The 27,849-nt window shown below is 45.9% G+C and overlaps 1 protein-coding gene across 1 annotated transcript in view; it reads left to right on the top strand.

Moving 5' to 3' along the window:
- LOC126235273 (SET domain-containing protein SmydA-8) overlaps positions 1-27,849 on the top strand; it is a 217,393-nt gene that overhangs the window by 73,069 nt on the left and 116,475 nt on the right. The window contains exon 2 of the mRNA XM_049944002.1: positions 589-854. Within this exon, the coding sequence (XP_049799959.1) occupies positions 589-854 (266 nt within the window). The remainder of the gene's footprint in view (positions 1-588; positions 855-27,849) is intronic.

The raw sequence follows: 27,849 nt of genomic DNA, 5'->3' as shown, positions 1-27,849 counted from the left end.
CCCCACCCAATGGGACTAAGTTTAAATCAGAGCACCTTCTCCTAGGTAGAATGCTGACCCGGGCTTAAGAGCTCCACCTCCCATTTTCTTCTCTGCTAATTAAACACCAGCAGAGAGGGCTGGTGCTTCTGCTCTCCCAGCTATTGTAGGGAGCGCTTGGTTCCATGTTGCCTCTTCGATCACTGCAGTCTTTGTTGTAACCATGGTAAGGGACCCTCACGAGGTACTAGTACCCACGCCAGATGAACAAGGGTTTTTAAAAATGGTGTTACTCCTCCGCCTCCTACTTCCTCAGCCGGGCTTGGGACAGGCTATGGTGGAGTTTTCGTGACAAAATAACCAATATTTTGCAAAACTTTAGGAAAGTGTCCCCTATTCAGCATTGCTACGCTATCTAATTACATTCAAACAGATGACCAGCATTTTTTTTTTTCTTTTAGAGAAATGAAATGCACCCCATTCACAGCTCTGCAGTTTCAGTAAACAGTAGACGGTAGCGCATAGGCCCGGCGTGCCTGTGTGTGGGGCGTGTCGCGGCGGGGCGCCGGCGCGTGTCGGCATTGTCCCGGCGCTTCGTGCCGTGTGCAGCGGCAGCGGCGGCGGCAGCGCCGGGCTCGGCCAGTGCGCGCGCCGGCGACGCCGTCGAGAGGCCAGCCAGGCGGCTGCCAGCGCAGAAATAGTAGCGGGGCCCGTCCCTGTGTCTGCCCTGCCTCTGCCTCTGCCTCCGCCTCTGCCTCTCGTGTCCCGGACAGTGGCCTGCCGCGCGCCGCCGCCGCCGCTCGGCTCCAGACGGCGCCTGACTCACCAGTCGGGGGGACTCCTCCTCCAGCGGACTCACTGCACTGCTCTGCCCGGTGAGTAACCGCGCCGACGCTCCAGCACTCGTGCGCCCATCGGGGTCACGGTGGGCGACAACGGGATCTCCGACCGTGAGCCAAGGTTGTATTCCACTGAAACAAGTGCCAATTACTTCACGCACAATTCAACTTGGCACTTTCGTTGGGCGCCGCTGAGAGTGTGATCGTGCCATCGTCGCCCAGTATTAGAGCTGTTGCGGTGCCGGGACAGGTGCCGAGGAGGAGGAGAGGGGCGGCTACGACCTCCACCTCCTTCTCCTTCTCACGGGGCAGGTAGCACACTGGAATTAGCTCTGCATGCACAGTGCCTGCTACAACGCTATGCGGCTACGGCGCGTTATATTGTTTCCTAGATAAACTTGGCACAGGCGGGTGGAATCCGTACCTGCCCGAAGTCACCCGACTTCCACCGATTTCTCCGTCCCCAATAAAATGTCGTATTGTACGAATCGTATATGATCTCCCCTCTTCAATGATAATTAAAAATTTAGTAGATATTTTAATGCAAAGGTCGAAAAGAAAGTCAGTTTGACAGTATTTTAGTTAGGTTATTTCCAGTACAGAAACAATTACACTCAGGTGATAGATCTTTTCGGATACCGATATACACGAACAGAGATGGCGATAGTGTCGCGTTCACAAGGTAAAAGGGCAGTGCATTCGCGCTGCTAGCATTTGTACTCGGGTGATTCATGTGAAAAGGTTTCTGACACGATTAAGGCAGTACGACGGGAATCAACAGACTTTGAACGCGAAATGGTACTTGGAGCTACACGCATGGGACATTTAATTTCGGAAATCGAAAAGGAATTAAATATTCCGAGATCCACAGTGTGAAGAGTTTGCCGTGAATACCAAATTTCAGGCGTTATCTCTCTCCACGGTCGACTCAGCGGCCTGCGACATTCATTTAACAACCGAGAGCAGTGGCGTTTGTGTGTTGTTATCAGCGCTAACAGACAAGCAACACTGCCCGAAATAACGCAGAAATCAATGTCGGACGTGCGCCATTTCTCGTCAGTGGGCTACGGCACCAGAGTGTCTTTGCTAATAGCACGACAGCGTCTGCAGCACCTCTCCTCGGCCCGCATCTCGTGGTCGTGCGGTAGCGTTCTCGCTTCCCACGCCCGGGTTCCCGGGTTCGATTCCCGGCGGGGTCAGGGATTTTCTCTGCCTCGTGATGGCTGGGTGTTGTGTGCTGTCCTTAGGTTAGTTAGGTTTAAGTAGTTCTAAGTTCTAGGGGACTTATGACCACAGCAGTTGAGTCCCATAGTGCTCAGAGCCATTTGAACCATTTGAACCACCTCTCCTCGCCTTCTGACCGTATCGTTTTGTGCCCTAGACCACTGGAAAATCGGGATCTGGTGAGATGAGTCCCGATTTACGTTGATAAGAGCTGATGGTATGGCTCTAGTGCGGCGTAGACAATGCGAATTTAGTCGGACGCCGCTCTCGTGTTAACCATCGGGCGAGAGCACTCGGTCTTATTGGCGGCACCGACTACCTAACAGCGAGATCGCTTATACTAGGCAATGAAGATCGCCAACATTCATTGCTTGGGAACTTGGCCGGTGAATAAACAGCTGTAGATGACTGTGTCTATTAAGTCCTGTAAGGCTGCAAATATAGGAGTCTGCAGAGCAGTGCTATGTGCCTTAGAAAAAAATGTCCAAATTTGTGAGAAATCTTATGCGACTTAACTGCTAAGGTCATCAGTCCCTAAGCTTACACACTACTTAACCTAAATTATCCTAAGGACAAACACACACACCCATGCCCGAGGGAGCCCTCTAACCTCCGCCGGGACCAGCCGCACAGTCCATGACTGCAGTGCCTCTGACCGCTTGTCTAAGATGTGCCTTAGAACTCCATCCATGGCGAAGTTCCGTGACTGTGGGACTCGGCAACTAGCGAGATCTATGTATATTAAGAAACCGAATTTGACTCGAAGCCGCAAGGAGAGTCTATTCTTGTCATTATCTGGTACTATGAACTTATTGTCGACCTCAAGTTAAACCGATTTATAATTGGGATAATAAATCCTGTTTCTCATCATACCCGCGTCCGGCCATTGTGATTTAGGTTTTCCACGATTTCCCTACATCGTTTCGGGCAAATGCCGGGATGCTTTCTTTGAAAGGGCACGGCCGACTTCCTTCCCGATCCTTCGTTAATCAGATGAGACCAGTGACCTCGCTGTTTGGTCCCCTCCCCAACCAACTTGTTTCTCAACCTGTCAGCGTCTGTAACTGTGTAATAAAAGTCATTTCAAAGGAAAAATTTGGTGGAAGGCGGAGTCGCTCAGAAACGGGCGAGAAGGCCACTTCAAGAAGGAGAGAACCCTCGTTGTACTCAAGGTCAAAGACAGCATGGCCTTCTCTGCAAGACCTCATAAAGCCTCATTTTCTTATCAAGAATATTATGGTGCGCTGGTCCATGGCACTATCAGCCTTACCCAAATTCTGTAAAATCGATGTTGTGGCCAGTCACCCTACTCTGAAGGTTACCTACACCGATCTACTGACCTCTGGTGTCTTCGACCGGACCCGTTCAAAGTTTCACGGCTGCGTCCAAGCGTCTTCTCTCTGTAATAAAGATACGATTTTTAAGTAATTTTGCATTCCCATGATTATCAAGAGTTCTTTCTCCTTTAAGGATAATATAAATTTTAGGTGTTATTAAGTGATCTAGTTATGTTGATTTCATTTATATCAACAAACAGGCCACATTAATGGTATAAAAATTATATATGTCGGTTATTTGATAATATATCCTAAGGCTGTACAGTTACAAATAGCTCGAATGAATTTTTTGTACAACTTTTATTATGTAAAGTTTTGGTTGGTACGCACCCTGTCAGTTTGCTTTTCTCGTAAAAGAAACAAAAGTTTTCGCATAACTTAGCTTCGCAATAACGTGGTTTTACCTTTTGGTAGGTACGACAGGATATGGGTGGTTCTCGGCTATCCATGCGAGGATGTATGTCACTGAATCGATTAGGTGTGATTGGTTTCCAGGTATATCTGATGGTGGAACGTGTTTCCGAAATAGATCATGTATATTGTATATGACCAATAAAGTCTGAGAGAGTCTCTATCTTCCACGTAATAAAGAGTCGAGTGATTATACACTACTGGCCATTAAAATTGCTACACCACGAAGATGACGTGTACAGACGCGAAATTTAACCGACAGGAAGAAGATGCTGTGATATGCAAATGATTAGCTTTTAAGACTATTCACACAAGGTTGGCGCCGGTAGCGACACCTACAACGTGCTGACATGAGGAAAGTTTCCAACCGATTTCTCATACACAAACAGCAGTTGACCGGTGTTGCCTGGTGAAACGTTGTTGTGATGCCTCGTGTAAGGAGGAAAAATGCATACCATCACGTTTCCGACTTTGATAAGGGTCGGATTGCAGCCTATCGCGATTGCGGTTTATCGCATCGCGACACTGCTGCTCGCGTTGGTCGAGATCCAATGACTGTTAGCAGGACATATCGGTGGGTTCAGGGGGGTAATACGGAACGCCGTGCTGGATCCCTACGGCCTCGTATCACTAGCAGTCGAGATGACAGGCATCTTATCCGCATGTCTGTAACGGATCGTGCAGCCACGTCTCGATCCCTGAGTCAACAGATGGGGAAGTTTGCAAGACAACAACCATCTGCACGAACAGTTCGACGACGTTTGCAGCAGCACGGACTATCAACTCGGAGACCATGGCTGCGGTTACCCTTGACGCGGCATCACAGACAGGAGTGCCTGCGATGGTGTACGCAACGACGAACCTGGGTGCACGAATGGCAAAACGTCATTTTTTCGGATGAATCCAGGTTCTGTTTACAGCATCATGATGGTCGCACCCGTGTTTGGCGACATCGCGGTGAACGTACATTGGAAGCGTGTATTCGTCGTCGCCATACTGGCGTATCCCCCGGCGTGATGATATGGCGTGCTACACGTCTCGGTCACCTCTTGTTCGCATTGACGGCACTTTGAACAGTGGACGTTACATTTCAGATGTGTTACGACCCGTGGCTCTACCCTTCATTCGATTCCTGCGAAAATCCACATTTCATCAGGATAATGTACGACCGCATGTTGCAGGTCCTGTACGGGCCTTTCTGGATAGAGAAAATGTTCGAGTGCTGCCTTGGCCAGCACATTCTACAGATCTCTCACCAATCGAAAACGTCTGGTCAATGGTGGCCGAGCAACTGGCTCGTCACAATACGCCAGTCACTACTCTTGATGAACTGTGGTATCGTGTTGAAGCTGCATGGGGAGCTGTACCTGTACATGCCATCCAAGCTCTGTTTGACTCAATGCCCAGGCGTATCAAGGCCGTTATTACGGCCAGAGGTGGTTGTTCTGGGTACTGATTTCTCAGGATCTATGCACCCAAATTGCCTGAAAATGTAATCACATGTCAGTTCTAGTATAATATATTAGTCCAATGAATACCCATTTATCATCTGCATTTCTTCTTGGTGTAGCAATTTTAATGGCCAGTAGTTTAATTAAAGTACTGTTACTTACAGAGGTCCAGTGTGGGCTGTTATTATTGTATGGCAGCGAAATTTGGTAGATGTTCTGACGCGTTAATGCGGAAGCGATTTATGTTGAAAAAATCAGTTCCAGTTTAACGACCAGGTGCAAACCTGGCGCTGCGAAAGCAAGAAATACATATAGCATTATTTCCATATGTAACGGATTATGAACGAGACATGGACAGAAAAGGTCAATCAAGTGAGATAAACATAATGTTGATTTTATTATAGTGTGCTATTTGTTCACACTGACATTCCTCAATAACAGTTGCTGAAAATTATGAACAAAAATTTAAATGACAAGATTGATCGTTGTGTTGGGGTGGAGACTTGTGAGGGCTGCCAACAGAAAATGCAACGTTTAGCTTCACCATGCAATTTCGACACTACAACTGCTATGTCACTAGCGTTTGCAGAAATGAAAAAAAAAAAAAACAAAAAAAAACAAAACAAAAAAACAAGGAAGCCGACATGAAGTGTTCCGGGCAAATCCGATATGTGACGAAACCGAACGATGGGCCTATCGCACACCTTTTATTGTGCCACTTAAATGCACTTGCCGTTGATAGGGAAATGGTTATCGCCAAGCGTGGACGTGCGTCGATTTGCTTTCAGTTCTTGCTCTAAGGTGGATAGGCAGGCTGCTAGCTTGTTGATTTGCAGAATTTCTAGTAATAAATCAGTACTTAAATATACAGTTGTAAAACCAGCAGTATATTTACAATGTGCAGCCGATATTTTTATAGGCAGGCACGACGATATTTTTTCCTCCGATATATCGACATATCGATGTATCGAAAACAGATGACGACATTTTTCTTTAAATGTTGTTATACCGGTTTCCAACATTTTTAAAAATATCAACAGTCCCACCAGAGACAGGCAAGATGCTGTACAGCGCCAGATTTGCACCTGGTGGCCATAATTTGAGCCAATTTTTTCCCAACGTAAATCGTTTCCGCATTAACGCATTAGCATATCTGCCAAGTTTCATTGTCACACTGGAGCTTCGTGAATAGCTGTACTTTAGTTATAACCACCTGGTACACGGCGTCTGCAGGTCGCAGAAATGTCGTCGTGCCTCCGTCACCAGAAACACTGCTATGCCAAGCTTGGACACTCAAAAGACGTCAAGGAAAACAGGAATGTGTAAGAGTAAAATCAAGTGTCAGTACGCCTCTGTGAGTTCGATGTGAGCGGAATGATTTCTGGGAAGTGCGTTTGTCGTTTGGACTTATCCAAGGCATTCTGTTACCGCTGTAATGCATATATCGAACTAGTAGATTCAGCAACGAGTGTTTACTGGACTTTGAACCGTGACCACGTCATGGGATGCCGTCGACTGTCTGCATGCGATAAAGTGCCCTACAGTTGCTTTGACATTGTTGCCCTGACGCTGCAACGGATGTGAGCATGTCATGTCGGCGGGTTGAAGCTGTTTGCTGCACACTGCCTTGGTGGCACGTATGCCACTGCTTCAGTTTCTATTGACAGCGAACTGCAAAGAGGACGTGGGTGCAACTGAACAGACCACAAGGGCCGGGAAGGGTCGCAGTAAAAAGCGTAAGTGTCACAAACATTTACAATACCTGAATGAATCTATGAATACAGAACATTCTCTTGACAGCTGTCATTTACGCAAAATAACAGTACAGAGACACTGGATTGCACTTCCTGCCGTTGGGATAATTTTATCAGCCAAGCAGTTGAGACTAAATTAACAAGCGATCTGACAAATAGAAATGGAGGCGTTTATTGAAATTCTGCTCTCTCTTTTTGGTCAGACACAATAGGGACAGAGTTAATACTACACTCTTAGCCGTTGGTAATTAATTCACTGTCGATGACTTTTGGTATTGGTATGGTGGTGCTAGTTGTTTTACGGTATGTATGTCGTCTTCCTGCATATTCAGTATTATGGTTCTTTATCAGAATATTCCCGCCGACCGAAGGCTTAAATTTCGTGCCTTCATAATGACGGGTTGTTCACCTGTCGAAACATCGACCATTGTCGAAGAAATCACCCGGCTGAATTCACCTAAGTTATTAGAACTGCAATTTTCATAAAGGTCAGTGTGAACTAAAGATATAAATGACTCTTTATTAAAACAGATCATTTGAAATGTGTTAAGTGAACGTCATAATGTTACGTTTATGCTTTCTGTGGAACCTCTGATATTGCAAGCTGAAGGCGCCTCAAATAAAGCAACGGTCACAACAACAGTTCGGACCTCCTTAGTCAGTGTTACGGAAGCCTCATTCACCACTGCGTTCTAACAGCAGCGTCAGTGATTGCGACACCTAAAGAGTAGCTTCTGAACTTTATGTTGTGTAGGCATGTCCAAGAATCACCTGCCAACCATCCTTGGCCACTGAAAGACACCACGTCCAGTCAAGCTTCCGTAGACATCTGGTAGGTTTCAACGGAGGTGTTTTGCTGGTTCAAGCCTCACCTGTCTAACTTGGATTCAACTACTGTAGAGGTCGAATATCTTCTTTCTTTGGTTCTCGAGAAACCATTCGATACCGACTAAAGAAGTCGACCCTTCGGAGGACCTTCTTTTCGAGCAACACAAAATGTAACATGCCATTGTTGTCCCAAGTAATGAAGACTCAAAGTGCAGACATTTTACGAAACCACGAATCGGCCGTTCCGCCTGCGTAGACATTGAAGGGAGAGCTTTGACGCCGGTTACCTATCTGCTTCCGTGCAGAGTGGTCCTATTTCTGTCTTACTGCACGTGGACGGTGTAAGAGGGAGCTGGCGAGTTTTATTGTAGTGTCGCTACCGTCGATCCACCCATGGCTGCGAACGGCTTATGTCCTTTCTGAGTGAGCGGAATTCGGACTCCTCGATTGATCTGCAAAGGCACGTGACTTAAATCTCACCGAGAAAGTAATCGCTCAGCCGAGGAATTTCATGAGACGCAGCTGGCTGTGTGATTTCCCACACCATCCGAGGTGCTCGTTCAAGTAGAACAGAGTTGAACAGTTCCACATCATTGCCGAATGGGTTTAGAGACGTAGCTCACACAGCTGGAGTCTACACAGGGCACTAGGCAGTTGTGCAACCAGCCGTTGGAAGTGCTCATAGTGCGAACAGAATGAGAGAATATCACAAGCGTATAGAAAAAAAAACAATTGAAAAAATACATTACTAACCACCAGCTGTTTATTATACACTGACGTGACAAAAGTCATAAGATAGCTATATACACATATGCAGATTGCTGTACAAACGCGTGCACAAGTTATAAAAGTGCAGTGCATCGGCGGAGCCGTTATTTGTTCTCTGGTTAGTCATATGAAAAGGTTTCCGACGTGATCATGGCCGCACCACGAGACTCAAAGACTTCGAACGCCGCATGGTGGGTGGAGCTACACTGAAGCGCCAAACAAACTGGTATAGGCATGTGTATTCAAATACAGATATATGTAAACAGGCAGAATACGGCGCTGCGGCCGGCATCGCCTATATAAAACAACAATTGCCTGGCGCAGTTGTTACATCGGTTACTGCTCCTACAATGGCAGGTTATCAAGATTTACGTGAGTTTGAACGTGGTGTTATAGTTGGCAATAAAGTGGGGATTTTTTAACGTGAAATATTTCATGAGTGTACCGTGAATATCAGGAATTCGACAAAACATCAAACTTACCACCTGCGCCCGTCCTGTCCGCGTCTCCCCCACACCCTCACCTACCTTCGCCTCACCATTGACCGTCACCTCACCTGGATTGCTCATCTCCGCTCTATCCAATCCAAAGCCCACAACTGCCTCCGATTCCTCAAACTCCTTTCGGGCCGGAAATGGGGGTTGAACCCCTCTACCATCCTCCACACCTAAATCCTTAATCCGTTACATCCTCTGTTATGCCAGTCCCACCTTGATATCTGCCCCCCCAAATTCGATAGTCCCTCCAGATCCTCGAGCGCCATGCACTCCACCTCACCTGCTGTATACGCCTCCTACGTGGATCCTCTATGACCTGATTTCTTTCTCCCAGCTGCTCCTTTTCCTCGAACACATCCACGTCCTCTACGTCTCCCGCCACCTTGATCCCCCTCAACCCCTGATAGCTCCTCTCCTCTCCAACCCCAGCCCTCTGCCGCGCCTTCACAGTTGTGTCCCCCCTACCTTCCATCTCTACACCCTTCATCTCCTTTCCCAAGGTGGCTTCCATTGACTCCCCCTCCCAGATGATGCCCTCTCTCCCTCCATTTATCCCTCCTATCAACTCTGATCCTCACCTCACCCTCCCTTCCTCTGTCCTTGTCCCAGGCTCGCTCTCTTCCCACTTCCATCCTGTTTTTTCGCCACCTACTCTCTCTCTGCCTCCCTTCTCTTCCCCGAGTCCTTTTGCATTCCCCTCCTCTGCCTTTCCTCACTCCCTCTTGCGTCTGCCATGCCCCCCCCCCCCTTATGTGTCCACTCCCTCCGTTGGCTCCTCGTCCCCCCCCCTCCAACTTCGTTTTTCCTCTCCTTCCCCCTTTTTTTTCCTCCTCATCTGTCCAGCCCCCCCCCCCTCCATCTGCCCTTGGCTGTGGTGTGACATCTTCGTGCCAACATTGTAGTGCAGTGTTTTAAGTGAGTGTTCAGTGTTGTGCATCTTTTCCGAAGTGTTGCTAACAGAAATCATACTGTAGCTGCATGTGATTTTTATATCTCTTGCAAACAGAAACCAGACTGTTGCCGTGGATTTTTTTATTGTCTGTCTACTATTTTACCTGTCTGTTTCCTGTGCATTTTATTAGCATTACCCCTTTGTTTTATGTTTTACCTTCCACAATTTCCTGCCATTTTACAATTTAAGTCTCTGTCTTTCTCACCCGCTTTTATTGTTTATTATCTTCTTCTTCTGGTTTAAAAATTCTGTAGGCTGAAGAGCGGCGTACTAAGCTGCTGCCAGCGCACCCCCTTTGAGGGGGGGGGGGCGGGAGGGAATCGAAACTCAATAAATGGAAAAAAAATAAAATAAAACATCAAATCTGCGGCATCGCAGCGGCAGGAAAAAGATCCTGCAAGAACAGGACCAACGACGACTAAAGAGAATCGTTCAACATGACAGAAGAGCAACCTTTCCATAAATTTCTGCAGCTTTCAGTGCTGGGCCATCAACAAGTGTCAGCGTGCAAATTATTCAGCAAATCGTCATTGACATAGCCTTTCACAGCTGGAGGCCCAAACGTGTACCCTTGATGACTAAACGATACAAAGCTATACGCCTCGCCTGGGCCCGTCAGCACCGACATTCGACTGTTGATGACTGGAAACATATTGCCTGGTCGGACGAGTCTCGTTTCAAATTGTATCGAACAGATGGATGTGTACGTGTATGGAGACAACCTCATCAATCCATGGATCCTGCATGTGGAGTTGGAGTAATATGGCACCCGTGATAAGTGTAGATACGAGCCCACATCTCGTGGTCGTGCGGTAGCGTTCTCGCTTCCCACGCCCGGGTTCCCGGGTTCGATTCCCGGCGGGGTCAGGGATTTTCTCTGCCTCGTGATGGCTGGGTGTTGTGTGCTGTCCTTAGGTTAGTTAGGTTTAAGTAGTTCTAAGTTCTAGGGGACTTATGACCACAGCAGTTGAGTCCCATAGTGCTCAGAGCCATTTGAACCATTTTTGTAGATACGACTCTGACAGGTGACACGTACATAAGAATCCTGTCTGATCACCTGCATCCATTCATGTCCATTGTGCATTCCGACGGACTTGGGCAATTCCAGCAGGACAATGTGACACCCGACACATCCAGGATTGCAACAGAGTGGCTCCAGGAACACTCTTCTGAGTTTAAACATTTCCGCTGGCCACCAAACTCCCCAGAACATTATTGAGCGTATCTGGGATGACTTGCAACGTCCTGTTCAGAAGAGATCTCCACCTTCTTTTACGGAGTTATGGAAAGCGCTGCTGGATTCATAGTTTCAGTTCCCTTCAGCACTGCTTCAGACATTTGTCGAGTCAATGCCACGTCGTGTTGCGGCACTTCTGCGTGCTCGCAGAGGCACTACACGATATTAGGCAGGTTTACCTGTTTCTTTGGGTCCTCATTGTAGACGCATGGGTCAGTCCATTTCGGAAATCGTCATAAAATTCAATATTCCGAGATTCACAGCACCGAGATTGTTCTGAGAATACCAAATTTCAAGCATTACGTCACACCCCGGACAGCGCAGTGGCCGACGGCCTTCACTAGACCGAGAGCAGCGGCGTTTACGTAGAGTTGTCAGCGCCAACAGACAGGCCAAAAAAAAAAAAAAAAGGAGCGTTTGACATCATTGGCCGGGAGGCCCCTTACGGGGGAGATCCGGCCGCCTTAGTGCAGGTCTTATTACATTGGACGCCACATTGGGCGACCTGCGCGCCGGATGGGGATGAAATGATGGTGAAGACAATACCTGGTCCCTGAACGGAGAAAATCCCCGACCCAACCGGGAATCGAACCCTGGCCCGTAGGACGGCAATACGTCACTCTGACCACTTAGCTATCGGGGCGGACAACAGACAAGCAATACTACGTGAAATAACAGCAGAAATAAGTGGGACGTACGACGAACATATTCATGTAGCGAAATTTGGCGTTCATGTGTTGTGGCAGCAGACGACCGACGCGAGTGCCTGTGCTAACAGCACATCGCCTGAACCGCCTCTCCTGGGCTCGTAACCATATCGGTTAGACCCTTGACGACTGGACTTGAGTGCACGCCACGTCTAGCTGCTGCGTTTTGCCCAGAAAAAGGAGGTCCAACATGAATTAGTACCCCATGACTTTTTCACCTCACTGTAAACCTATATGCCTACCGGTTTCGGTCAGAGACGATTATCACAGGACGTAAGGCGAAAACAGATCGGATGAAAGAGCTGTATTTCATGTTCCTCATGGGCCCATGTAACATGAAAGTTATCATCGTGAATGTCCACAAACAACAGTAAACTGCGGCACTTACGATAATAACACAGTATCTCAAATTTCTCAAGTACTTAACGGCTCTTGGTTGTCACTTAACCAAAACTTTTGAAAAGTAAATTATTTCTACCACAGTGGAATCTTTGGCGCTATCCGCTGAGCTAGAGGTAGTGACACACGAACTCACTCACAATGAACAGCTGCTGAAGATTGCTCATTGCTCCGTCTCGGGCGAAGTACTCCGTTTTCTCCTACCTACTGTCGTTAGAGGTATATCTTCTCGTTTAATGCGTTGTTAAAGACGTCTCGTATGGGACAGAATTAAAAACCTACAAGTTGCGTCATGATTTAATAAGAGCCAGGTTATTATAATGCGACGAAGTGAACCGTGGACCAAAGATATTCAGTTGTGGAGAAGTGGAGAAGGCTAGCAAGGATCTCAGAAAGAAGAAAGCGATGAGCTCTGATAAAGTACCCGCTGAAGCTCTAGAGGACTTGCGAAACAGAGCAATATTCAGATTAACCACCCTTATCAATGGGATGTATGACGAGGGCATTTGACTGACGTTCCATTTAAAATAGTCCAAAGAAATACAATATACAAAAAATGTAAAAATTATACGACAGTTACAATGACGGAAATCGAACGCAACACCAAAAAATAAGTAATTTACAGCAATGAAATTCAGGGAATACATTTGTCTAGGTGCAATATTTAAGTGATCAACAAGGCAAGATCGCAGGTTACTGTAAGTGCGAGATAAGCAAATGTGAAATGCTGCTAGATTAATAACCAGTGTAATCGCCAGAATGTTGAATTCAAGCATGAAAACGTGCCTGCACTGTGTTGTACAGGTGCCGGGTGTCAGTTTTTTAGGGTAGAGTTCAATGCCTGATGCACTTGGTTAGTCAGTACAGGGACGGTCAGTGCTGTTTGTGGATGACGCTGGATTCGTCCTCCGAGTATTTCCCACACGTGCTCGCCTGGAGACAGGTTTGGTAACCGAGCAGACCAAGGCAACATGACGACACTCCACTGGGTTACAACAGCGGTATTTGAACGGGCGTTATCCTGTTGGAAAACACACCCTGGAATGATGCTCACGAATGGCAGCACAACAGGTCGAATCATCAGACTGACGAACAAATTTGCAGTGGGATAACCACGAGAGTGCTCCTGTTCTCACATGAAATGGGGCCCCAGACCATAACTCCAGACGTAGGTCCACTATATCTAGCATGTAGACGGGTTGGTTGCAGGCCCTCAAATAGCCTCCTCCTATGCAACACGCTGCCATCACTGGCACCGAGGCAGAACCAATTTTCATCAGATAACACAACAGAACTCCACCCTGCTCTCAAATGAGCTCTCGCTTGACACAACTGAAGTCGCAAATAGCGGCGGTTTGGGGTCAGTAGCCGGCCGCTGGTGGCCGAGCGGTTCTGGCGCTACAGTCTAACCGCGCGACCGCTACGGTCGCAGGTTCGAATCCTGCCTCGGGCATGGATGTGTGTGTTGTCCTTAGGTTAGTTAGGTTTAAGTAGTTCTAAGTTCTAGGGGACTTATGACCTCAGCAGTTGAGTCCCATAGTGCTCAGAGCCATTTGAACCATTTGGGGTCAGTGGTATGCACGCTACAGAGCGTCTAGCTCGGAGCTGTCCTTGAAATAACCGATTTGTAACAATTCGTTGTATCACTGTTGAGGAAAATGCTGCTCAAATTGCCGCTGCAGATGCAATGCGACGCGCCGAGCCATACGCCGAACACAACGGTCTTCTGTCACGGTAGTGCCACGTGGCCGTTCGGAGTCCTGTCCTCTTGAAGCTGCACATTCTGGTGACCACCGCTGCTAGCGTTCATACATAGTGGCTACATTCCTGTCAAGTCTTCCTACAAATATCGCAGAAGGAACTTCAAACTTCTCGTAGTCGTACTACACGATATCGTTCTTGACTAACATTAACTCACCACGTCCAATCTCAAAGGCAACTAAAGCTCACGACCACTACAGTGTGTATTTAAAGCAAACCTCATTCGCATCCTCATAGGGGTTCTTATACGACAGGCACAAAATCTGAATATACACCATCCTTCATAACTAGAAACACACCTACCAACTTTCGTTTAGGTCGCACACTTCTTCTTGGTGTTGCGATTTTTTTCCGTCAGCGTAATTTTATACTCCGCATTACAAAGGTTGTTTGTAGTCTTTTTCTCAGAATATTAGAAAGAAAGTTGATAAAATATGGGTTAGCATCAGTTTGAATTCAAGGACGGAAAACAAAGAAGAGATGCTATTCAATGTTGGATAATGATTTGACAACTAATGACAGAAACTGACAAGAAAATGTACAACTGCCATGTATGGGAAAAGGCGTTAAACAGAGATGACTCAAGTGTCCTCCTGAACACCTTCAAAGACGTTGGTGTACAGTGGAAGGAAGAAATGACTTGTGAAGGAACAATACACAGAGCAGAAAATGATCGTAGGGAACAGCTGAGACAGGTAATGGGAGATGTATTAGTCAGCGGTGCGTTTAGTCACATACGCTTTCCAATGTTTATGCTGAGAAATTAACGGATAAAGCATCAGAAAAAGCAAGAGGCACAATTGTAGGCGAGAAAGATGTAGACAAATAATATTGCAAATGGTGAGAGAAAGAACTGCAATTGGAGAAGATCGTAAAAGTGGGAAAAGAGTATCGATAGGATAAGTTTAGGAAGGGCCGAAGTGATGAGAATCAGCAAACATGCAGGTTCCGTGAACCTGTCATTGGAAGGGAAGAATCTGGAACAAGTGAAATCTTGTAGGTACTTAAGAAGATTGGTGACAGGAAACGGAAGCTGTGTCAAAGAAACAACAAGTAGAATACCTCTGGGTACGAGAGCTTTTGACAAGGTGAAAAAGCTGTTAATAGCAAAAAGAATTTCGATATAGTTAAGAAAGTGATTGGTCAAATATTTTATCTTGAGCATAGGATTACATGGCAGTGTATCACGTACGGTCAAAAAGAAAGTGAAAATTTAGTTGGATAGTTACGAAGTGTGATTGTGGAGAAAAATTCTTCAAGTGGAATGGACTGACAGAATGAAGAATGAAGAAATACTTCTATGAAGGGGAGAAGAATGAAAATTAGTGGAAGTGAAGAGGAGAGTAGGCTACTTCACATACGAACCATTGTAGAGCATGGTCTTCTTACGAAACCCAGCAGCTTGAGCATGCTATAGAGGAGTTGCCAGTCTGGAATATATGGGACAGGACTTGCCTTACAATCAAGAGAAAACACGCCAAAAACTTGGATGGAGCTGTTTTTAATTTGTTTGTGGGTTACGTATTGGATCCTGTGTCTGTCTGTATGTAAAAAAGAGTTGCGTCTGTGACTGTTTCGACTTGGATAGTGTATCTACCTGATGCAGCTTCTTTTTTACCATTCTCTACCCCCAAGATCTGAACTACGGCCGCTTATAGTGCTTCATTTCTTTTCATCTGAACACCAGGCAAGCTGATAATGGGACGCAGAGGTTATGCAAGCAGTTATTGGATTTGGCATTGCCTGAATTGTTGGATGTGTTCCTGAGACATAACGTGTCAACTGTGCAACTGGCGCATTACATAGTCAAAATACCGATCTGGTTGGAGGTTCAAATGGTTCAAATGGCTCTGAGCACTATGGGACTCAACATCTGTGGTCATAAGTCCCCTAGAACTTAGAACTACTTAAACCTAACTAACATAAGGACATCACACACATCCATGCCCGAGGCAGGATTCGAACCTGCGACCGTAGCAGTCGCGCGGTTCCTGACTGAGCGCCTAGAACCGCTAGACCACCGCGGCCTCTGGTTGGAGGGACCTGCCCGTAATGCTCCATATTTTTTCAGTTGGGGAGAGATCGGGCAACCTTGCTGGCCAAGGCAGGGATTGGCAAGCGCGAAGACAAGCAGTAGGAACTCTCGCCCTATGCGAATGGGTATTATCTTGCTGAAATATAAGCCCAGGACGGCTTGCCATGAAGGGCAACAAAAGGGAACGTAGAATATCGTCGACGTACCTCTGTGCTGTAAAAGTGCCAACCAAATGGGTCTGGCTACGAAAAGGAATGGCACACCTAAGCATCACTGCTGGTTGTCGGGCCGTACGCTGAGCGACAGTCAGGTCGGTATTCTTCCTGTGTCTGGGGCGTCTCCGGACACGTCTTCATTGGGTCTCAATTAGAAGCGGGACTCAAGACCATTCTATTCCAATCAATGAGATTCCAGGCCGAGTGGGCCCGACAGCACTGCAGACTGACTCGTTGGTGAACAGAAATCAACAGTAGTCGACGCAAGGGGCGCCGTAAGCTCAGCCCCCTTTCTGTGAGAGCTTATTAATGGTCCTTGTGGTCACTGAAGCACCAGCTGCAAGTCGGATCGATGATAGTGATGAATCCAGCGCTCGAAGTGCCTCTCTGACGATTGCTCGGTCCTCACGTCCTGTCGTCTCTCTAGGTCGTCCACTTCCTTCTTGGCGCTGTGATCGGCCACCGTTCACCCATTCCTGCCAACATCGTCGAATAGTGGCACCGCTCCTATTCAAATGTCGAGCGATTCGCTGATTACTCCAAACGGTTTCTTTGAGCCCAACTACACGTCCTCTCTCAAATGCTGACTTCTGTATATATTGCTCACACGCCTGTTTGTGAGGCATAGTTACTGTCCAAATGAGTACACGGAATGAAATTCACAAAGACTTGATGCCTAGACGTCCGCAGCTCGTGGTCTTGCGGTAGCGTTCTCCCTTCCCGCGCACGGGGTCCCGGGTTCGAGTCCCGGTGAGGTTAGGGATTTTTCCTGCCTCGAGATGACTGAGTCGTTTCATCATCATCATTCATTCCCGTTACCGTCGGAAGAAGGCAATGGCAAACCACCTCCGCTAGGACCTCGCTTAGCACAGCGGTGCTGGTCTTCCGCATCGTCCCGTACGCTCCTCGGAGTATGCGACATTTTCATCGTCATCGTTGTGCCCAGGTTGTCTCCCGTTTGCTATCCTTGCCAAATGCGCGGTGAAATTGCACTGCAGCATTACACATTCATCCATAGGTCACCTAAGTTTACAATTTTGCATTTTCCGCCGACAACTAAATGAATCTCAGTTTTGACCAATTTGTGTAACCCCTTCGTGATGCGTTGTTTTCTTTGTCTTAGAGTGTGCATTACTAGCAAGGGACCCAACGCTATGGTGGAGAACGCCTGAAGTTACTTATAGGTTTGTTGATGACGCCTCATCGAAGATAACTGTTTTAGTGTTATCGTGCACCCAATCTGTAGGTTAAACGTTTCCGTGAATTCTGTCTTTCTAGATGCAGCAGTTTTCACATACGTTAGTGCACGTAAAATGTTGACAAAGGCCATGCAGCAGTTACATCATTTACTCTCTTCATTCGCACAGTACGATAAGGTTATCTATGCAGCTAAACTTTACGCTCACATATAAAATTTATGTTTCTCAGAAAGGCAGCTTTCTTCCATTTTATTTCGCCTTCTTTCAGGAGCACCATGTATGCATTTTACGAGCTTATGTGTGCATTATCTTAGGATCTAACGTCCCTGTGCGTGGACCTGGCTACCTCAACAGATTTCAACTTCACTGGGACAAATATTTGGACGAGAGTAGTGAATTACATCTGGAAACGAAGAGGCGTTCTAATGCGGTTAACTACGATGGTAGTCAAGTCCAGGCTAGCGCAGGTCCACCACACAGAAGACTAGGAAAGACACACAAGGGAGCCGGTCACTTTCCAGACGCAGCTTTATTAGCAGAAACAAGCCACAGAATATTACCAAGTGCCACGCTAGTGAGTCGTTCGGGAAGTAAGCAGAAGACACCATGATAGAACTACTCAAAACGACGACGATTCCTGTTTAGAGTATGAAGGCAGGCCAACGACTAAGTTCTAATAAAAAATGACACTTTTGTGAAAGACAGCACAAACAGGATGTTGTTGTTGTGGTCTTCAGTCCAGAGACTGGTTTGATGCAGCTCTCCATCCTACTCTATCCTGTGCAAACTTCTTCATCTCCCAGTACCTACTGCAACCTACATCCTTCTGAATCTGCTTAGGGTATTCATCTCTTGGTCTCCCCGTGTGATTTTTACCCACCACGCTGCCCTACAGTACTAAATTGGTGATCCCTTGATGCATCAGAACATGTCCTATGAACCGATTCCTTCTTCTGGTTAAGTTGTGCGACAAGTTTCTCTTCTACCCAATTCTATTCAATACCTTCTCATTAGTTATGTGGTCTCCCTATCTAATCTTCAGCATTCTTCTGTAGCACCACATTTCGAAAGCTTCTCTTCTCTTCTTGTCTAAACTATTTATCGTCACTTCCATACATGACTACACTCCACACAAATACTCCTCACAAATATTTTCAGAAACGACTTCCTGGCATTTAAATCTATACCCGATGTAACAAATTTCTCTTCTTCAGAAATGCTTTCCTTGCCATTGCCATTCTACATTTTATATCCTCTCTACTTCGACCATCATCAGTTACTTTGCTCCCCAAATAGCAAAGCTCATCTGCTACTTTAAGTGTCTCATTTCCTGACCTAATTCCCTCAGCATCACTTGATTTAATTCGACTACATTCCATTATCCTCGTTTTATTTTGTTGATATTTATCTTATATCCTCCTTTCAAGACACTTTGCATTCCGTTCAACTGCTCTTCCAGGTCCTTAGCTGTCTCTGACAAAATTACAATGTCATCGGCGAACCTCAACGTTTATATCTCTTCTCCATGGATTTTAATTCCTACTCCGAATTTTTCTTTTGTTTCCTTTACAACTTGCTTATTATACAGATTGAAAAACATCAGGGAAAGGCTACATCCCTGTCTCACTCCCTTCCCAACCACTGCTTCCCTTTCATGCCCCTCGACTCTTATAACTGCCACAGGATAAGAAACGTTATAATAAGGAGAGAATTTAAACGCAGTATACAACATATCACATTAAGGACTGTATAACAAGGTGGATGAATTACCTAGATGGAGTGGACTACATCCTCCGTGCGTTATGGCTTAACATCCTTTCGACGACGGAGCGGAGAAACGGAGCCCAACTTCGGATTTGAGGAAGAAAGGGAAAGATTTCGGCCACGCCCTTTAAAAGGAATTATGCTGGCATTTGCCTTAGGCAAGTAAGGAAAATAATGGAATACCTAGAACCGTCATTCTCCCGAATACCAGTCCGTCATCTTGACAGTCACGTTTTTAGAATTTTACGGAACGTGTCACCTAAGCTGTTAACCTCAGATGCATTCTGAACCGTGTAAAATGTCTTAATTCTGTTTTCACCCAAATTAATTTTGAGAAAGTCGTCAGTAATAGATGTGTGGTCTCTTGTCATAACAATGTTAGTTACAGAGGCGGTTATTCTAAAATTGTATTGTATTCACTTCTGCGGCTAATACAGTAAATCAGGAAGACCCGAATTCAATACCATCTGAAAATCGATTAAGGTCTTTTTCTTCGGAGAAATTATTTAGAACTCAGGGTTTTGTATTTCGACATCAGATTGATTACTGGCTTATCTGGAGGATTATCTCTCGAAAATAGGGTAAATTTTCGAGCGTGATGTACAGGAAACGGAATGTTATGCAGCCGCAATATCGATCTAATGCAACCTTTTGTCGGTCTACAGCACACGACAGGCAAGCTGTACCTTGCGGAAGACAGGGCGTCACCACTTCTCTCCGAAATTCTGTTTGAAGACAGCTCTACGGATATGAGGCAGCTCGTGCACACGCCCTGGTCACCTCACATCACAATCTCCGTAAGCCGCGGCAGATAGGTGTGTGGCCATGGTTGACGGTGCATGGCCAATCCTTCGATATCTTTCTTTCCGCTGGAGGCCGTGTCAAGATCGTTGTTGCTGTTGGAGGGACGGACTCCACTTGGTAGGCGTCCGTTAGAGCTTCTGTGCGTATACGCAGTCATTTCCTATATGTAGTAAAATTCAGACATAGACAAAATGCCCTTAAAAGGTTATTTATGCACAAATTATCCTGACCGGAGTGAAGTGAAATGCTCGTTTTTAGCGGCCAACAACTATACTTACAATCGCTTTATATTATATGAGCAGTATTTTTCATAATCGTTAGTTAACAAATAAGCATATGAAGCTTTTGTTGTTTGATGAATCACACTTTCTTTAGAACTATAATTTTATGTAATGAATCAGTTGTAAGGCCCTTCCTCACGAATCATCCTTTATGAGTTTGTTCCGATGCTCTCATGTCGGCACACCATCACCTCAATCTAAAAAGCAGAAGCTGTGCACTGCGCCTATTTGTACATCCTGTAGATTGTCTTAGTGGACAAGGTACGTCTGAAAAGTTAGGTGAAAGTGTCATAAAATAAGGGAAACAAGAGCTAGAATCAAAATACCTTTATTGACCTTCAAAGTAATTGCCATTAGCTACGACACACTTTTGACATCGGTTTCAAAGCTCTTGGATACTGTCAGCAAATTATCGTGGATTTGATCGAAGTACCGTGGTCAAGCGATGTTGGATATCCGCAACGACTGGGAAGCGTAGGCCTTTAAAGCTAATTTAAGACGGGAGAATGAAGTCTGCTGGCGCCAAATCTGGAAAATGAGGAGGTTGTTGAAGAACAGTCACCTGGCTTTGAGCGAGGAAGTTGGCCTCGCGGATCACAGTGTGCGGACGGATGTTCTAGCGGAGGAAATTCCACATTCCATTCCTGTACAGTTTCGGCAAAACCCGCCGGATGTGTTGCACTAGCCGTGTCAAAACTCCATCGTAAACTTCCGCGTTGACGGATTGACCCTTGGGTAGACATTCATGCCACTGCTGTCGAAAAACGCGATAAACATCGTCTTAATCTTGGTTTTTGTCAGCCGATTTTTTTCTTTGGAGGCGGAGAAGATGAACAGCTTTTCATTGACTGTCGCTTGGTCTCCGAATCGTACTGCTGGCAACAGGTCTCATCTCCGGTGGTCATGGTTTCGAAAACTGCGGATTCCGGTCAGCCATGTCGATAAAACCTCAACTCTTATGCTATCATTCTCAAAGACAACCGACGATCATGCGAAAACATCCGTCGTACTCTTTCAATATTGGCTGGCATTGTGCCTGTTGATGGTCGATCCGAACGCAGCTTTTTCTCAACACTGTCCTTCTGTACCTAAACCTTTAAACCACTAAAAAAACACACTTTTCACTCACTACTTCAACACCGCATGCTTACACCAACATTGCATGAATATCCGTCGCCATTAATTTGAAGCAGAACTTCATGTTAACGCGATGCTTCATATTGCGCAGCCGGCCGCTGTGGCCGAGCGGTTCTAGGCGCTTCAGTGCAGAACCGTGCTGCTGTTACGGTCGCAGGTTCGAATCCTGCCTCGGGCATGGATGTGTGCGATGTCCTTAGGTTAGTTAGGTTTAAGTAGTTCTAAGTCTAGGGGGCTGATGACCTCAGATGTTAAGTCCCATAGTGCTTAGAGCCATTTAACCATTTTTTTCCATTTTGCGCTCCATTTGCCAATGATACGAGCTCTCACACTGACGCTGTTAGCAGCGAACACCACTGATTCACCTCGGTTATTTGCACGATTGGTGGCGGTTATTGACTGGTCTCTCAGTACGCGTCTGCAGCTCGTGGTATAGTGGCTGTCGCTACTGCCTCTGGATCACGGGATCCTGGGTTCGATTCCCTGCCGGATCGGGGATTTTCTTAGCACGGGGACTGGGTGTTTGTGTTGTCCTCATCATTTCATCATCGTTGGGAAAAAGTGGCAAGACTGGGCAGTGAAAAGATTGGGCACTTGTACGGGCGCTGACAACCGCGCAGTTGAGCTCCCCACAGACATAATATCATCGTCATCTAGTGCGCATGCGCATATGCCTCGTCCTGACCAGCTCAGTTTTTAACATACGTGACCATTCACGTAAGTTTTCAGACGCACCTTGTAGTTTCGTGTTTTGCTTTGAGTGTGACATTCTTATGTGGTAGAGACGAGAAGTAGTTGACTATACAGATGCGATAACTAAAAGTCACAGTCTGGCCTGTATTCCAGATAACAGACAGAGTGTATTCTATCTGGATCTGGCTCATCTTTCGGGACCGCAAGCTGACATTCCATCAATTAAGCTACGCGAGATTCTGAACGACAACGCCCCGCCGCCCTCGCTGTCATTAGTTAGAGTGAAACATACATTTATTTTTGAACCTCCGCTGATACACCGTTTAGATATGTCGCAATTTTAAGGTAGTTACATCGTCACCCCCAAATGGGTGTTACTTTTAAATTACTAACATGACACAAAGTGTTTTCTAAATGCTAATGTAACACAGCACTTACAGGTGTTTGAGATCCTAGTCCAGTAGTCATCAGTCTTCTGACTGGTTTGATGCGGCGCGCCACGAAATCCTCCCTTGTGCCGAGCTTTTCATCTCAGACTAGCACTTGCAACCTAAGTCCTCAATTATTTGTTGGATAAATTCCAGTCTCTGTCCCTCTACAGTTTTTACCCTCTACAGCTTCCTCTTATACCATGGACGTTATTCCCATATTTCTTAACAATTGTCCTGTCTTCCTGTCCCTTGTTCTTGTGAGTGTTTTACAAATATGCCTTTCCTCCTAGATTACGAGAAGAACCTCCTCGTTCCCTACTTTATCAGTTACCTGATTTCCAACATTCTTCAGTAGCTCCACATCTCAAATGCTTCGATTCTCTTCTGTTCCGGTTTTCCCACAGTCCATGTTTCACCACCATAAAATGCTATGCTCCAAACCTAGATTCTCAGAAAATTTTTCCTTAAATTACGGCCTATGTTTGATGTTAGTAAGACTTCTCTTGGTCAGGAACTCCCTTTTCGCCAGTGCTAGTCTGCTTTTTATATGCTCCTTGCTCCGTCCCTCATGGGTTATTTTGCTGTCTACGTCATCAGTCCTGATGTTAAGTTCCTTGCCGTTTTCTCTTTTTGCACTTCTCATTACTTTCGGGCTTCTTCGATTTCCTCTGAATTCTTATTCTGCACTCATTAGACTGTTCACTCCATTTGACACATCCTGTTATTCTTCTTCACTGTCACTGAGGATAGCAGTGTCATCGGCGAATCTTATGATGGATATCTCTTCACCTTCAATTGTAATCCCATTCTTGAACCATTCTTTTTATTTACATCATTGTTTCTTCGATGTACAGATTCAACATTAGGGTGGAAGACTACATCACTGTCTCACATCCTTTTTAATGCATTTCATTCTTTGTCTTCCAGTATCATTGCTCGCCCGTGGTTCTTGTACATATTGTGTGCTATACGTCTTTCCCCATAGCTTACCCGTATTTTCCTCGCAATTTCGAACATCTTGCACTATTTTACATTGTCGAACGTCTTTACCAAGTCGACAGTTCCTGATTTTTCTCCAGTCTTGCTTCCGTTATCAGCCGAAATATCAGAGCAGCCTCCCTCATGACATTTTTATATTTCCTAAAGACAAAATGGTCGTCATGAACCATACGTAAATCATGATTTACATTATGACGGGGGCCACGTCAGTTAAGTAATATACAGGATGAACCAGAACTCATCGGACAAACTTTCAGAAACTGTTCATGGATACCTTCTGATCATTTTGGTATCAAGGGTCCATCACCTCCGCCGCTCGTTACTCAGTTTATTACCATAATTACCTTTGCCTCTGAGAAAGTACCTTCACAACAGCGAAAAAATCAAGAAGTACAAGATAAAACACAGGATTTGGTTTTCTTTAGGGGACTGTGTATACCGGACGTGAGGACACTTGAACTTTGCGTCGTTTTGCCGTTCTTACACTGCATTCTGGGAACATCTCCCGAGCTGTAGCTATGCCATGTCTCCGCAATATCTTTTCTTCCAGGAGCGCTAGTCTTGCAAGTTTCGCTGGGGATTTTCTGTAAAGTATGGAAGGTAGGAGACCTAGTACCGGCGGAAGTAAAGCTGCGAGGACGGGTCGTGAGTCGTGCTTGGGTAGCTCAGAACCGAGACGAAGGCGGTAACATGGCTGCGAGACCAGGCGGTGCATTATCTGCTTAGCGACGGCCCGGAGAAGGTGCTGAACTTATGGAACCTCCTGCATCAAAGACATACGGCGATTGTGTGCAACCAGAAATATCAACAATACTTTTCTAATTTTCTGGGGAGGGCGTTGCGAGATCCTCCGCGCAGCTGGAACGTCCAGGTCATGAATATCTGAGTCTGGACACGGTGAAGAGGCATACAGTGACCATGACGGAACGGTTATCTCCTTTACTCATACGAGACGACGTGCCCGGAGGCAGAAGCTCCGGAGAGAACCGCTCTTACGCTCACCCACCAGCGGAGATTTTCTTTTTTTCTCTCTCTTTTCTCCTTAGTTATTCGAGAAAGCGCATCATCTCATTAGTGAAGATCACCCGGAGGATGATATCGTAACTTCAAAAAAGGTGAAGTTTGTTTAATGTAAAATAAAATAAAAAGACGGTAAAGAACGTGTCCGCTTAAGGCAAAGATCTCGAGTTCAAATGTCGCTCCGGCATATAGTTTTTATCTGCCAGGAAGTTTCATTAAAGCTCACTCATCAAAGTACAACAATTAAAAATAAATTTCATCAACGTTACGGCATGGCAATAAGATATAACGTAATTAATTTACAGGAAATGAGTAAGCTGTATGACCATCATATTAACACTGATCATCAGATGATCCACGCAGTACTCAGTTGTGCTGCAAATACAGAATAACTTAGGCCACTGGAGTTCCTTACCACCATAAAAATACTGTCCCAATGACTGTTATGGGAGCAATTAAACCAGTATTAAGGGACTTGAATTCTCCTGATCTTCTCAGAAAATTTCATGGATGTACCCAGAAAAGAAAACAATCATTTAACCATCTCATATGGACTTGTTTATCTAAGAATGTATTTGTTCGGCTAAAAACTTTGATATGAGCGATTAGTGATGCTGTTATTTCATTTAATAATGGTCAACTGAATAGATTAGAGGTGCTGGAAGGGGTTAGCATTGTTCCTGGTATTAATATCATCAAAGCATCTTGATGTCGGATCTGGTGGTGTATTGGAAAACTTATGACTTGTTACAAGATAATAAATTTTTAGATGGCTTGCATCCCTTGTCACGCGAACAGCGAAATAAAAATATAAAATAATACGAAAAAAGTGGTAAAGCGTGTGCCTGGAAACCGAGAGATCGCGGAATCATATCCTGGTCGGACAGCGAAAATTTTTGGTCTGCTTTCATTCTAGCCTTCTCCTTTTAGAGAAATGGGAAGTCGCCAGGAACGACACGTGGTTAGGATTCCACATTCAGTTTTAGGTCCTCTGTCCCCATTTGGACGACAGGGGTTTGTATTTAACAAGAAAGAAGCTTCTAGGCGAAGAAAAAGAACCAGGAAATGACCTTGATTACTCTGCAGGGCTCTTTCGATTATGTAATCAGAATGATTTGTGAATTGTTGTAAGTTACTTTAATCATATTTTCTGCCATTTGATATTTATGTACCGTTATCTCACCGTTACCCACCCATATTCAAATTTTCATAAACGTTGCAAAATAGTTCAACGGTAACACCGGCCTAGAATCATGACAAGAACTGCTTCACTGCCTTATTATCTGAATCAGAGAGTTTTAATGAGATTTTTCCCAATTAAATTGGCTTAGCGGTAAAGAAAATCACAAATGTTTTACCTACAAGAAAGAAGTATTGATTCTACTAGATGGTTACAATTAAAGTGCAGCTGCTCACAGAGGTCGTGTGTGGGCTGTAACTATCGTATGGCAGAGAAACTTTGTAGATATGCTAATGCGTTATGGGGAACCGATTTCTGCTGGAGAAAAATGAGTTCCAATTTTGGTCACCAGCTGCATATCTGATGGTGTGAATGTATAAAAGATGTAAAGAAATGTTTCCAGATGTAATGAATTAGGAACGGGACCTGGGAAGAAAAGGACAAACGATTGAGAAGGACATAATGTTGATTTTATTATTAACCGGCGCTTACAGTTTGTTCCATACGAGCACCGGACCCATCGACGAGCTATTGCAGAAAAATCTCAAGAGATAAGACGTTCGTGGGAGATTTCATTAAGCAGATCTTTCACTGGACGATCGACAAGAGGTGGTGTCCCATCTCTCATAATATTCACTCACGTTATGGCTTGTCAAATGACAGCGTGGATGTGATATTGACGTACAAAAAGTGTAGCTACAACGCCAGGTTTGCACCTAGTGGTAAAAACTGGAACTGCTTTTTTCCAACGTAAATCGGTTCCGCGTTAGCAGATCTACGAAGATTTGCTGCCATACGATAACTGCAGCCCACAATGAACATCCACGCGCAGCTAAACTGCAACTGCAAACACCCAGTAGTTCAGCGGAACAACAATGCGTGTGGAAAAGTTCGAAGTTCCAGCTGTAGCAGTTCAAAAGACGAAGCTACATACAGATAACAAATTTAACTTTGGCGAGATAGGACGTCCCGACTGTCCTCGAATGTAAATATTAGTTCGGGAGCAGTCACTGCTATTGCTGTTGCTAGTACGAGGAATACTGCCGCCTTATTTGAGTGACAGAGCAGGCAGGAGAGGCGGTGGGAAGGCGCGCACTGCGGCGCTATCTGGCGTATCTCGGCGGTCCGGTTTCGGCCGCGGCGGCTTTCACGTCCTCGGGGCCGGACGGAATTGCCGGGGCAGGGAACGAGGAGCGGAGATAGTAGCAGCGACGCCGCGCCGCCAGTGACGCGGCCGGTTCCGCTCGCCGCTCACCTGCTGCCCGCAGACGTAACCCGGCATTCCGGCGCAGGTTCGCCGACTGCCGGCATCTCACTCGCATGCACGCCGCGCGCACGGGTACCTCGTCGACAGGTAGGGAACTCAGTGCACCGAGCACCGTTTGCCCCCTTCAGCTGTCCTGTCTACCTGCAATGGCGCGCCGGCTCGCATTCCTCACGCCCGACTTTTTGCGGTGACGCTCGGGCAACCGGTCCCGTGTTTACGTATCGGTGAATGGACCTGAGCTCGCCAAACTTCTCTATGGATGTGTCTGTTTACATTAGAAAATATTAGTACGAACACACAGTGAAAATGAACTGTAGCGACTGGCCTGCGCCGGCCGGTGTGGCCAATCGGCTCTAGGCGCTTCAGTCTGGAACCGCGCTGCTGCTACGGTCGCAGGTTCGAATCCTGCCTCGGGCATGGATGTGTGTGGTGTCCTTAGGTTAGTTAGGTTTAAGAAGTTCTAAGTTCTAGGGGACTGATGACCTCAGATGTGAAGTCCCATAGTGCTCAGAGCCATTTGAACCATTTTTGACTGGCCTGCACAGATGTTTACAGAATAGGGTAACCGGTGGGTTGATGTTGTGGTGTGTGACGTTAACCGGGCGCAGAAAGAGATAGAAAAGAACTTTGACAATTTTTCTTTTGCTTCTAGCTTATTTATTCGAATGTACGTTACTGTG

Source organism: Schistocerca nitens, chromosome 2, assembly GCF_023898315.1.
Source record: "Schistocerca nitens isolate TAMUIC-IGC-003100 chromosome 2, iqSchNite1.1, whole genome shotgun sequence".
Lineage (NCBI taxonomy): Eukaryota > Metazoa > Arthropoda > Insecta > Orthoptera > Acrididae > Schistocerca > Schistocerca nitens.
Note: the sequence above shows the minus strand (reverse complement) of the source record. Positions and strands in the feature narration are given on the sequence as shown.